The sequence below is a fragment of the Boleophthalmus pectinirostris genome, unplaced genomic scaffold (genome assembly GCF_026225935.1).
Source record: "Boleophthalmus pectinirostris isolate CB_2022bp ecotype Guang Dong unplaced genomic scaffold, ASM2622593v1 HiC_scaffold_19, whole genome shotgun sequence".
Lineage (NCBI taxonomy): Eukaryota > Metazoa > Chordata > Actinopteri > Gobiiformes > Gobiidae > Boleophthalmus > Boleophthalmus pectinirostris.
Window position 1 is genome coordinate 17,160,657 of NW_026571140.1, and position 13,545 is coordinate 17,174,201.

A 13,545-nucleotide genomic window follows, 5' to 3' on the forward strand; every position below is an offset into this window, starting at 1 on the left:
ACTCTCCACCTCTTTCTCCCGTGCACGCGCATGCGCCGTCTCCCCATGCTTCACTCACACTGAACCGCCATTGAGAGGAAAGGGTCAGAAAATCAGTCCGATACTGCATTCGCACGTTTCTTCTGTCCCGACGCTATATTTCGACTTGCGCTGCTTTGTACTAGGAGCTGAAGCTTTTGTTTATTTTTGTGAATAATTGTAGTTGACATCGGGCGCCTTGTTTCTGGCACAGACGTGTTTGAGGAGATTGTACAAGTAGCGGGCAGCGGACAGCCTGCTAACATCGCTGTAACGAGGCTTCAGCTAACGTGTGCTAACCTGGCTAGCGGCACAGAGCAGACGGGCTGAGCGCTGCTCGGTGCTGGGCAGGGGGGGCAGTGTGCCTTTAGTGGCGTTTGATGGATCCGAGAATCGCCTGGTTTCAACCAGAACAGCGTGGACCAGCTAACAACCTGTGGATGCAAATTTGGGAGACGACACAAGGGCTTGGGTACCTACATGTAAATACTAGCTTCACCTCTGGGTCTCCAAACGGGGCGTCCGGAAACAGTTGCAGAAACTGGGCTCCCAATTCCAACAGCGGTATCCCAATGGAGGACGCAGAACTAACAGAGCAACAAGACTTCATACCACTAGAAAGCAACAGCAACCACAACCACCGAGCCTCGGGCAGGGGCGGTGTTGGAGGAGTAGGGCAGCTGGGGAGCGGGGTGCTGTGGAGAGGGCTCACAGACGGACTCTCCAACAAAAGGAAAAGGGACAACAAAGCTAGCACTTTTGGATACAATTCCAGCCTCCTGCACACTGGCAATGACTGTAACACAGGAAGACTCGCTGAATACACGGGCACCCCATGGAAAGTTCGAAACTACTCTGAAGGAATTGTAGGGTAAGTTCAGTGGTGAGATTTGATCAAACCATGTCTTTTAGCCATAGCCACTGAAAACCATGCAGCACCAAGTTTGGTCAGACCCACGAGTGTCTGTACATGGGATGCAGAAAGTGTACCGCTGTGCACGTCCACCTCCTGTCAAGTAACTACAAACTAAAACCGTAGATTAAAACCCCGAGGACCAAAATAGCTTGTTTTTAACATGTAAATTAGAACTCTGTTGAAACATGGAATGATTTCACAGTTTACGTTGACAATAGTTAGTTGGCGGATCTGACACTCCCATTCTGAGTCATGTGCAGACAAGTCACAAAGTGTGAACTCGCTTTTGGTTGATCAACATTCATAGTAATGTGTAAGTTTTCTATTTATTTAAGAAATTTAATCTGTGGCTAGCTCGACAGATTACTTGACTTGTAGCATACATGTTACTTGCTTGAGTTACTAGTTGAATTTTTGTCTCAACTCTGAAAGCAACTTCGACTTGGCTGACAACTCTCAAAGTGCTACATCTGCTCAATATGGGCAACATATTTATATTACTGTACAAGGAGGATAATACAGTCATTATTATTATTATTATTATTATTAAACCAGCAGTAACTGCATGAGCCATAGACCGGTTCACTTCTCATAATAAGCCAACAGCCCAAATATTTGTGTTGATACTCTTTTTGTCCATAGTCCTTCCATATTCAGTGATCTGTTAATAATATGGTAAGGATTATTCTAGGTACTACAAAAAGTAGTAGTGTGGTGTCTATGGCTCAAAATGCATTCTTCCACCACCTACAGTCAGCCACTTCTAAACTCCTTTTAGTGCAATCTATACTGTTTTCACACACTTCACCCATATTGCTCCCTACAGTCACAGGATTTGGCTTGGTGATACAGAAAGGCCAAGACTGGCCAAATGCACATTTATCGCTGTGGCGGAATCTGCCTTACTTTGGTCCATGTCTTTTCAGGGTTTATTTAAAAATACTGCAGCCTCACATTTAAAAAAAATTGAACAATTATATGTTTTATTGATAATTGGCCAGTGCAAGTTAAGTTGTGTAAAATTCGACCTTGCAAAAACAAAAATTTCAGTGAATAATTGAGTGTTGTGTCATTTTGAAACGTAGTCAGTGCATTTAAGGTGCTATGGTTAGTCTAAAAGTTACCTTCAAGTCTGTGCAAATAAGTGAAGAAATGCAATCTTGTTGTTTGGACTGTGTTGATGCCCCCCTTCATTTCAACAGCATGTCTGTCACTTACTCAATAACTCTATTTTGTCATATGCAGCAGTATTACATTTGTTTATTTCACCAGTATTTTGTACGTGAGTGTTATAGTAAAATGCCCATGTATTTTAACTATGACTATTAGTGATGGTGATATGATAATACAACAGATGATAATATAGCATATGTTAACCAGCAGGGGTAACTATCAGGAACACTAAATGTGACCCTGATCTTTTCAAATTTTTTCATCAGTAGTTTAAAGTTTTGTATTATTGCTTAAGTCTTGCACAATACAAGTACTCAATTGGAAAATAAACAGAATTGTACAAACACATTTTAGAAAAACAATAACAATTATACTGACAAATTAGCTTTGATCATTCAAAGTAAAATCTTCGAATATTATTATATATGTGGACAGTACACATTTCAGATTTAATTTGATAAGCACTTCATAATATAATCTGTCCTCAGACCTATGGTAAATGTAAACACACAAATAAAAAATAGCTTTTACTGTTGACAAGTAATTTCTCATTCATAATTACAAAAACATGATATATGATGAAGTTGTTTCAGTTATAATTGGCATTTTGGTTTTCAAGAATAATAATCAAAATGAGCCTCATATGATTCTCTCATTAATGTTGCCAGTTTCAATACTGATATTCAATTGGTTTAATCCTCTCTCTGATCTGATTGGTCACTCCCTAAATCCCAACACCTCCAGCCGATCATGAATCTGTGCTAGTGCAGCCTCTGCAGCTCAGAGTTATCGCTGTAGGTTCTAGGCTTTCACAAAACATGTGTTTGCCCTCTGTCTGCAGGTTAAAGCACTGGCAGCCCAGGCTTAGTTGTGATTGTAGAACATTTTTTAACAATAGAAACGGAGGCTACATAGTGTACTTTTTAAAATTTGTCTTGCCCCATACAGATATCATTTTTAAAAAATATATTCTTATTCATAATTCCTTTTTACTAGAATATTTTAAGTCTCTTCTTTTTAATAACGTTGGTGGATATATTTTGTGATGACATGATCGTACATGATTATATACACAGTTATGCACAACTCATAACGAGCGGTGCCTGGCATAGTGTTTTGCTGTCCAAATCTGGTGCAGCTTTGACCTACTGCTCTCTGAGAACCAGTTTCTCAAGATTATATAACATTACTCTGAGATAAGGGGGATTATCCCTTTAGTAGAGCCAATTGGTCGTGTGCTTTTTTGGCTTTAGGGTGAGTTGTAATTTGATCTTGAGAGGTGGAGTAGGATGTCTGATTTTCTTTGCTGCTCCCATGTAATGAGAGAGGAGTAACACATGGCCCATTTACTGAGAAATGAAACTCAGAGCAACTTGACTGCAGGTCTGTTTGTTTTTGTTTTTTTAGTTCTATTATTTGCACAATTTACTCTTTGGGATTATTATTGCAATAATGTGTTTCTGTTACATTTTACTTTACTTTTTATTTTTGTTGTATCAATTAGGGCAGTCAAAGTTAATGGTTTAACATTAATTATCATGGATTAACACAAACTACTCCATGGTTTGTTTGGACCAAATATGCTCTGGTAAACCACAGAGAAGCTTGCTTGAGAAGAGTGAAGTCCAAAGCAGTGCTGATATGACATGGTTAAATTAGCGAATAAAATCAATCAGTGCTCCATGGGTGAGTGCAGATCATGCAGTGGCTAATAGATGTTTACACAAGCTACAAAACAAGCTGAAGATGCCATGGAGATCTCGAGTTGAACACTGCAAGTGTGCTCCGTGAGGTTGCGTGTAAGCACTGTGACCAGTAAAATGGGCCAATATCTCCAATTACTGCAGAACTGCTACAAACCACTGTAAGATGTCAGGCCAAACCTAGAAGCTTGGATCTGTTACCATAAGAACCTGTTACACCTGCAGGTAATAGGCCTTGACCCCACTAAACTTTTTGTTTGGTCTTGTAGGCTACATTTACCTGAAACATGTGACCGCACAGACTCATCATGAAAAATAATGTCCAGCCTTAAGTTCTAGCCAGTTGTCCTTTTTGAATAATTTATTTTGATTTTTAAAAATAATCAAATTAACCTCAATCCACTTTTTATTATTATTATTATTTTTATTATTATTATTATTATTATTATTATTATTATTATTATTATTATTATTATTATTATTATTATTATTATTATTATTATTATTATTATTATACTATTTATATAGCACATTTCATAAACAGTTTCCAAAGTGCTGCACAAATACATACTAATTAGGGATGGGTATCATTGATACATAGGCCACAATATGATACAGTGCCCTTTCAGTTTGATACGATATATTTCAAAATGATTCGATACCGTTCAATAAAAAATAAAGGCTAAATCATGGCTGTGATACTCTGTCTTTGTTAAACCTCTTGTGCAAAGTTAATATGAAGCACACCGTTGTAATCATCAAAACACTGAAAATGTCAAAAGTGTTGCGTAAACGAATTTCCTTCCTTAAAACATGCAACAAAAATGTAGCACTGTAACAATATAATTTTGTTAAATGTACCAAGAAATAATCTTGGCAATATATCGATACAGCAGTCCCCGATATTGATACTGTATCATCACATTAAACAATACAATATACTGATATTTTGATATTTTTGCACACCCCTAATGCTAATAACGGTAATAATGTAATGATAAAAACAATACTCAGATTTAATCATACTAGTCTTAAAACAATAAAACCAGTAAAATAAAATAAGAGGAAAAACACAGAATAGCAATAAATAAATAAAACCAATAAAATAAATTGAAAATAAATAAACACAGAGGACCACACAACTCATGCAGTGTTAAAAGCCAGAAAATAAAAGTTGGTCTCAAGATGAGAAAACACGGACGTGGGGGGTAGAGCATTATTCCAGAGCTTGGGGCCTGCCACAGAGAAGGTCCGGTCCTTGGTCCACTGATTTGTTTGTCATATTTAAAATCACTGTCTAAGATGATGCCAAGATTAGTGACTGTAGGGTGCACATCATTTTTGAGGGGTCCCACAACAGTGAAGGTACTGCTGGATAGGGTTGGGCAGTAATACGGTATTGCAGTATTGCGCATAAGGACCTAAAATAATATTATAATTTATTGATACCTAAATTAGTTTGCTCAGCACAAATTAATGTGTGGTTGTATTTTCAATTTAATGCTATCACGATTTAAAACTAATAGTTGTCTATAATGTTTCTTTTAACTGCGTGGGGAGATGACTTTCGATTAGTTTTGTTCCGTTGTCACGTGACGCTCATAAGGGAGACCAAGACAAGATGGCAAGTCAGGTTGCGAGCTAGTTGGTCTCCTCCCAAAAAATACTAGTACTTGTGCGCATGAAGCCAAAATGCTGCAAATTGCAAATTTGTTTATGTTTTACAGAAACAAAACTTAAAACCACATGACTAATTTGCATAAGCTCTTTGTGTCGCTGATGCGGTTCAGCTCTTGTCGGGCTAAACGGCACGACTCAATGGAATATATGAGTCCTTTCTGTAGCAGAGGATGTGCGGCTGATGGTGAGTCTGTTCTGTGCGTGTATCACATTGGAGATGATTCATGTGAAAAGTTTCAGCGATTATAAGTCTGCAGGTTGTAGCATAAACTGTATAGTGGTGCGGCTTCGTAGTTTACCAAAGTCGTACAAAAATATTTTGGTAATACGGTAATAATATCATATACCCCAGTAAAATCCTGAGAAGATTTAATGGTATACAAATTTGGATACCGCCCAACCCTACTGCTGGATCCAGACAGTGTCACCGCAGTCTTTGCTTCATTCAATTTTAAAAATTTTAGAATTGGTCAGTAGTTTGATAAAATTGTGGGATCCAGACCTGTTTTTTTAGTCAGTGGTTCCAATTGTGGAAATTGCCGATTGTATCCCAAACCTTTTAAAAAAAAAAGTGGGGTGGGACTGGGTTTGTGGGACAGGACGATGGCTTAAGCTGGTTGACAATGATATAGGCTCAAACTGACTAAAAGTATTTGAACTTGGCAAAATTAGAAAAATACAATGTAGATATATTGGCTCTAATAACAGCAACCTTCTCATTAAAGGAGAGGAATTTTTCATATGTTTCCTGTGTCATGTCCAGTGTAGTGGATGGATTGGGGTTAAGAACGGAACTGATAGTTTTAAAAAGAACACGAGGTTGATTAGCATTACTTGAAATCAAGTCTGAGAAAAATGTGTTTTTCCAGCTTTAACAGCACTCTGGTAGTTTTTCCAGCTACTTCGAAGAATTTGTCACTTTTCCACCTGTGCTCCACTCTATGGCACTCATGCCGTGCAGTGCATGTATTGTCGTTTAAGTCCTGGCTCTGCTTTGGGTTTTGGGCGCATGGGTTTCAAAGGAGCTACAATCTCTAAAATGCCACTGCAGAGGGACATAAATACTTTCATTAAATGCTCTTTACCCGTAGATACAGGGGGTAGGATGAGTGCAGAAGCCGTAAAACAGGAGTAAAAGCAGCGGCTGTGTCGGACTTAATAACACGACATTTGCAAACAGGAGCAGGCAGCATCACGTCACTGTCCAAGTTAAAATCAAACATGACAGGATTGTGGTCAGAATAAACTGAATTTCCAACAGTGGCACTGTCAATAGGAAAGAACTGTAATAATACCAGTTTTAAAGTGGGTCTGTGCATCTGAGTAGGGCCAGTGACATATTGTGTCATATTAAATGAGTCAACCAAATCTAAAAACTCTTTAGCCATGGCAACAAATATTCACGTTAAAATCGTAGACAATTAAAATCCTGTCATAATGAGTCAACATAAAAGCCATAAAATCAGAAAAATCCTTGTTGTGCTTAGGTGGTCTGAATAAGCTATATAATTGTCTTAAGAAAATGTGTTAAAATGCTTCAAATTTGAATGTTGCATCTCTGACCAAGTTGTGCTGTGTATCAATCATAACAGAAGTCGATAGCCGATAAAATCTGGCTGATGTGTATGGCCGATTTTGGTTATTTTGCCCCAATTGTATGATTTTCAATTTAGTACAAACTCACCCACAAATCTGATTTACTAGAACTGTGTACTTGCATTTTGTACAGTGTCCTCTTCATAGTAAAGTATATATTCAAGAAGTTGGATGCATATTCTTTAGGCAGCTGGTTGGTCAAAGCAAAGTGTCGCCCCGTGCTGAAGATTTAAGGCCAATAGCCTGCTAAAAAGTGCCAACAGACAGTTATAACGGTCTATCTCAACTGTGGATTATGTTGGCCACTGCATTATGTTGTTGATACTAGAGGATAATAAAAATGGTGCTCCTTTTCTTCACACATTGGGTTTAAACTTGACTGCTGTCTTTTGCACAGGCTACATGAAGAGATAACGGATTTCTACACATACATTTCCCCACGGCCAGAAGAGGAGAAGATGAGACTGGAGGTGGTTGACAGAATTAAAGCCGTCATCCATGATCTGTGGCCCAGTGCTGAGGTACACACTAATCTTATATTCCAAAGATGAAAGACTCACTTTCCACTTGTACCTTCTTTGTGCTTACAGCATTCTTACATCAGCACAGTTTCACTAAATACAACTTCACTAAAAACAAGGTGGGACAATTCCCAAATGCCAGCAAACAATCATGTGTTTGCCTCTTAATTATGTGTCAGTTTATTACCAGTGCAAACTTGTGCAGACTTTGTTTAACAATGGAGCAAAGCCAAGATGATAATGCTAACTCTCAGTGGTAGTTGGTGGATGACAGAAGTTACAGCTAACAAATTGTTCTTTGAACAAGGCAAGCAGTGCTCCTTGGTGCTGACCCCTTGTGTAAAAGTGATAGGCATGGCAACTTGTGTCTAGTAGGCTTGAGAAGGTATTAACTAGAGAAATCATGCTGCTGGTGTTTTTACTTTGTTCTAGGGCATGCATTAACACATTTTTGTATCATGAGAAATGCCCCAAGGTCCCTGCAGATAATTTACTAGAAAGCTGAGTAGCTTGGTTGCACCAACTTGGTTTAAAAGGTGAGAAGTGCAGCAGCTTCACTGTTGTGATTGCATTATTTCAATTCAAAATAAGCTGTCCCTATACTGTTTCCGTGGAGTGATTTATCCTCTGTACTGCTCGTAATAATCCTGTGTGTTACAACATAAGAAAAACTCTGAGCAGGGGAACTACCAGCTGCCAACATAAATGTTTGGATCCACTGTAATAATCAGAAGATTATCAACAAATCTGTCTCATTCACAATGTGCAGTACTCATGCATGCTATATTATACTGTAAAAGTAGTAGTAATTTCAGTATTTATTTATTTATTTTTTCATTTTTATTATTTATATTGTGTTTTACTCTTGTTAGGTGCAAGTCTTTGGGAGTTTCAGCACTGGTCTTTACCTGCCAACAAGGTGAGCATCTTATTTTGTTAAGCACTTAAAGGACAGACATTATGCATTCTGATGGCTTTGTGTTATTTTTAATTCCATTTTAAACATACTTTTGGTCACTTTGTCATTAGTATTTCATGTTTAATATTTCATGTTTCTCACTTAAAATAATGTCTTTGTACTCCAAGTCTGTAGAAATCTGGGGAAAGAAGGCATAATTTTTTGTTGTAAATAAATAATTTTAATGAATTATCAGTATTTATTAATGCTATACAGTATTTTAATCAAATGACTAACAGTCAGATAACTTTATTACTTTATTTATGACCTTTTATTTTATTTTTTTCAGCAACAGTCATTTTGCCACCTTTTTAAAAAAAAAAGAAAAACAATATAGTTCCATCTTTTTTCTGTATTCTTGAAGAGACAATTTGTCATTCTTCTTTCCACCAGTGACATAGACCTTGTTGTTTTTGGAAAATGGGAAACTCTCCCACTTTGGACACTGGAAGAGGCACTTCGAAGAATGAATGTTGCTGATGAGAACTCTATTAAAGTTTTGGACAAAGCCACTGTAAGTAAACAAATTTTTTTTCTAAACATTTTATATTTTTTTATGTATTTTTTGAGACATGGGGGTATGCCATGAAGAAAGTCTTTAAAAATAACATGCATTTAGGATATTAAAAACATGAATGATGAAAATTACTTAATTTGGTCATCCATAACTAGATCAGATTATTGTAAATTATTTCAAAATTTTGCACCGACTTTCGCCCGTCTTTTGCACTTGTCGGTGCGTGTTCTGGCTCCTGCCTTTTAGTCATGACTAACACATTTTAAGCTTATTTCCCACAATAGGCAGCTGACAAATGTCAGGCTTGAACTAGAGTCTGTTATATATCTTTCATTATTGGAGGCTAAAGATGGAGGTGAAGCTAGTAGTTTTTGCCTTGGGGTTCTGGATAAGCCTGAACTGTTTTTCATGGAATACCTCCATGTTTAAAATTTTATTTTTGTAAGAAAAATAAATATTTCATTGTTGCATCATGGGGAAATTGTTCTGTTGGTTGTTTTTGTTCTTACTATCATCTCCTTGTAATATTCACGTTTTTGTTTTTAGGTACCTATTATCAAACTCACTGACTCATTTACTGAGGTCAAGGTGGACATTAGCTTCAATGTTAAAAATGGAGTTAAAGCTGCTTGTCTTATAAAGGAATATAAAGAGGTTTGTACAATAACATTTATGGGTTATTCAGTTTCTGCCTTGATAGTGCAATTTGATTGTAATGTGTGAGAGTTATGTGTAACAACTAACGTATAGACCCTGTCATTTTTTTTTCTCTAGAAATACCCTGTGCTGCCTTACTTGGTCCTGGTGCTAAAGCAGTTTCTGCTGCAGAGAGACCTCAATGAGGTTTTCACAGGAGGAATCGGCTCATACAGTCTGTTTCTCATGGCTGTAAGCTTCCTACAGGTCAGTAAACATGTTGACTATACAATCAATAATAATAAATAATATTAGGGTTGTCCAAAGGTATGCTCAGTTACATGTAAATGACATTTTAAGACCGTATAAATACTGTATTGCCAACCAGATCTTAAGGTTTTTGTGGAGGCTAAGCTAACAATCAGTGCTTGTTGTTAACATTAAATACTATGTGTTGCAGCTTCACTACAGAGATGTATGTAGTCCCAATATCAACATTGGAGTTTTGCTTATTGAGTTCTTTGAGCTCTATGGTCGCAATTTTAACTACCTGAAAACGGGCATTAGGATAACAGATGGAGGCTGCTATGTTGCCAAAGATGAAGTACAGAAGAACATGATGGATGGATACAGGCCTTCCATGCTCTACATTGAAGACCCTCTGCAGCCAGGTAACAAGACAGTCTTATGCAATTGATAAAATAGTATCTAATGTCAACATTTCTCATAAGCACATTTTCATAATTTTAGACAACGATGTTGGGCGAAGCTCATATGGTGCTATGCAGGTCAAGCAGGCATTTGACTATGCATATGTGGTTCTCAGCCATGCTGTGTCACCCATTGCCAAGTACTATCCAAATAATGAGACTGAGAGGTGAGTGCTTCAAGACATTTATCTTCTATGTTTATACATACACATTTAAGTGAAATTATGAAATATATTTAAATTGTGTCATAAATGTCAAATGATTATGAATGTCACGTAATAGGTGTCACATTTTCACTGTGTACTTTAATTTTGGCATTTAAAACATGTTTCAATGCATTTTCCACAGTATTCTTGGCAGAATAATCCGTGTTACTCAGGAAGTTGATGAGTACCGGGAATGGATAAGAAGCAATTGGGGCAACCAGTGTAAAAACGAATTACCACTTAACAGTAAGTCTGTTTTGAGTATATCCCTTTATATGTCTGTCAGTGTGATTTTAAAGTCACAATTTAACTGTACCCTTTTTTTTCCTAGAAAATGATGCACTATCCCAACAACTTGATGAATGCAACAACAATGTTCCAAATGAGGAGGAGGAGGAGGAGGAGGATGTTGCTCCTCACAGTAAACAGTCTTCCAACTCTTCTTCACCATCTCCATCACTGCACTCCTCTCCCTCATCCTCTCCTCTCTCACCCACATCCACATCCAGCTCCAGTGATGCTGTAAGTTCTTCTAACTACATACTGAATCAAATGGTCAAGGTATAAAAGCCAGTAATAATTTTTTCTTTATTCAGGACTCTGATGGCACACCATGTAAGACTGCTAAACAGCAGCCCTGTCGGAGCTTGGTGCCCCACAGAGAAAAGTCTGTCTCTGTAGCTAATCATCGAACGAGTCATGGCACTACCACTTCATCTACAAGCAACAAAAGTGGCAAGGCAAGTTACTTTTTACACAAGGTATACTGGGCAGTATGTCAAAAACTTGTCTGTACTCTTTGTTTTACTCACAGGCAAGAGCGTCCCGTTTCCATCTTAAGAGTGGCCACCATAGTCAGAAAGGCTCCTCTGCCAGCACCAAAGCTCATGAGAGCAGCCGGCCACAGCACCAAGGCAATAGCAAGAAGAGAAAAAATGTGAGAGACTCGACACATGAAGACCTGTGCAGATAGGGGCCTGCTTTTGACTAACATGCCTCTGTTACCTACCAGTCGTCTTCTTCGGGAGGTTGTTGAGTTTATTACAACCTGCCTTATTGTTGTCTGTCATGTTTTTGAGGAAGAAAAGCAACAATTTAAAACAAAGTAAAAAAATAACATTTTATTAAGAGCATTTCTTGAAACTCATTTGGTCAGCACCATGCCTCTTGCGCCTCCTGCTGTTCAGGAAATGATGAACAAGTTGTAACAACTGCAACCTGGAACTGTGAGCTTATTTATATTAAAAAACAAAACAAAAAAACAGGATCAGAACTGACAAAAAGGCAAATGGCCTTCAAAAAACTACTTTTTGAACAGAAACATTGACTATGATATTTTGACATAAAATGTAATCAGCACACATGGAAAACTTGTGCATGGTATTTCTTTCGGTTATTTTTTTTCTGCAACAGTTTGTCAAAAAAAGTTAAAATATTTGTACAAAATTCCCCCAAAGCAAAATGTTTCATAAACCTTTTTACAAATGATAATATTGAGGGATGTGGAAACATGCTCATATTTTTTTCCACAAAGGAGAATCTCATTTCATTGCCAACATAAATCATCAGCATCTTTTGCCAACTTCTGGTTGATTAGAATAGTTAGCAGTGAGAGTTTTGACTGTTAACACCTTTTCTTTATATAGCACGATACAGTTTTTAAGCACAGACATAATGCTTTATAACTGAGCTCTGGTTTTGTAGCTGCACAGTGACTATTGCAAGTGACAAGGCAGCTGGGATTTTTAAAACCTGAAAATCCTCCTTATGTTGAACTGTTATTATTGGTGATCTCAGTGCATTTGTCATTTAGTCAAGACAGCAGCATTTTAAGATACTACCGATGTGTGTGGCTTTTGAATGGTACATTACTGCCATAGTGAAAATATACACATGTGTTTTGTATATTTGCCACTTAAAAAGATGCCCCTGCTGTAGTATAACATTTTCATGATCATATTTGCACCTGGGAATACCTACCTCTGATTCTAAATGTATTTCCCACATTTTTCATTCTGAATTATAAGCAATACTTTTAAAAGGGACTATGATATACTGAGAGTAAAACATCACACAATCAAGATTTTTTGCTCTGTCTTAGAAAATGTGTTTGATGCTCATGCTGTTGTTTGGCTATAATCTTTCAATTTGCCCATTCTAACAGTGCCCAATGTAATGAAGCCCAGATACACATGAAACATTTTTGGCAAGATTTTACAAATTATCTGTAATTTACCTAACAAATTATTTGTATTGTTGAATATATTTATTTTTTTAAAAACTATACGAACATGTGATATGTGTAATAACAGTAAACCAGTAAATCTTAAGTCCTGTTTGCTGGATGATAAGGTTTGGTGTGGCACATGTGCCGATATTGTTTTTTTTGTTTTGTTTTTGATTGTTGAGTGACCAAGTTACTTTTAAGTTTTAAGAGACCATTTTACAAGTCAGTATCAAAGTATTTTGATGTGGCTGGTCTACTTTAAAGAAAGATTTTTAAATGATACAAAATGACTATGATAGCAGTCTTTCATTTATCCAGCACCATTTATCTACAGTACAAAATCTAACCTGTAGATGGAGCCATTGGATCAGTGGACCTTTTAAACTGCTTAGATAAATGTTATTACTTTATCATTTATATGCAGTTTAAAAAAACGATTTGTATTAGTGACTTGGTCGATGGGGCTGCCAGTCACTTGAATATCTGCCCTTTTAAAGGCGGAAGCCTTTAGTTCAAACAGTTCAATTATACTCAGCATATCTTAGATTTTGTTTGTCTTCAGTCATTACAATTCATGCAATAAAAATGTGCAATGAAATTGCCTTTGTTTATTTAAACTATTCAAATGATATTTTGTAATCATTATACATCTACATAAACGTGTGTGTGGATTATTGTGTGACT

The 13,545-nt window shown here is 37.0% G+C and overlaps 1 protein-coding gene across 2 annotated transcripts; it reads left to right on the top strand.

Annotated features, from left to right (window-relative positions):
* Window positions 1–59: 59 nt before the first annotated feature.
* tent4b (terminal nucleotidyltransferase 4B) lies at window positions 60–13,459 on the top strand. Of its 2 annotated transcripts, XM_020941616.2 has the most exons (12): window positions 60–889; window positions 7,484–7,607; window positions 8,480–8,526; window positions 8,959–9,079; window positions 9,629–9,736; window positions 9,857–9,985; window positions 10,179–10,389; window positions 10,469–10,595; window positions 10,777–10,880; window positions 10,966–11,156; window positions 11,231–11,374; window positions 11,449–13,459. In XM_020941616.2, exons 1-12 carry the CDS (start codon window positions 399–401, stop codon window positions 11,605–11,607), a joined length of 1,956 nt encoding a protein of 651 aa, XP_020797275.2. In that variant the 5' UTR covers window positions 60–398; the 3' UTR covers window positions 11,608–13,459. The 2 variants fall into 2 exon arrangements, with proteins under 2 accessions (XP_020797275.2, XP_055010830.1); XM_055154855.1 differs by having other exon boundaries at window positions 11,231–13,459.
* Window positions 13,460–13,545: the final 86 nt, after the last annotated feature.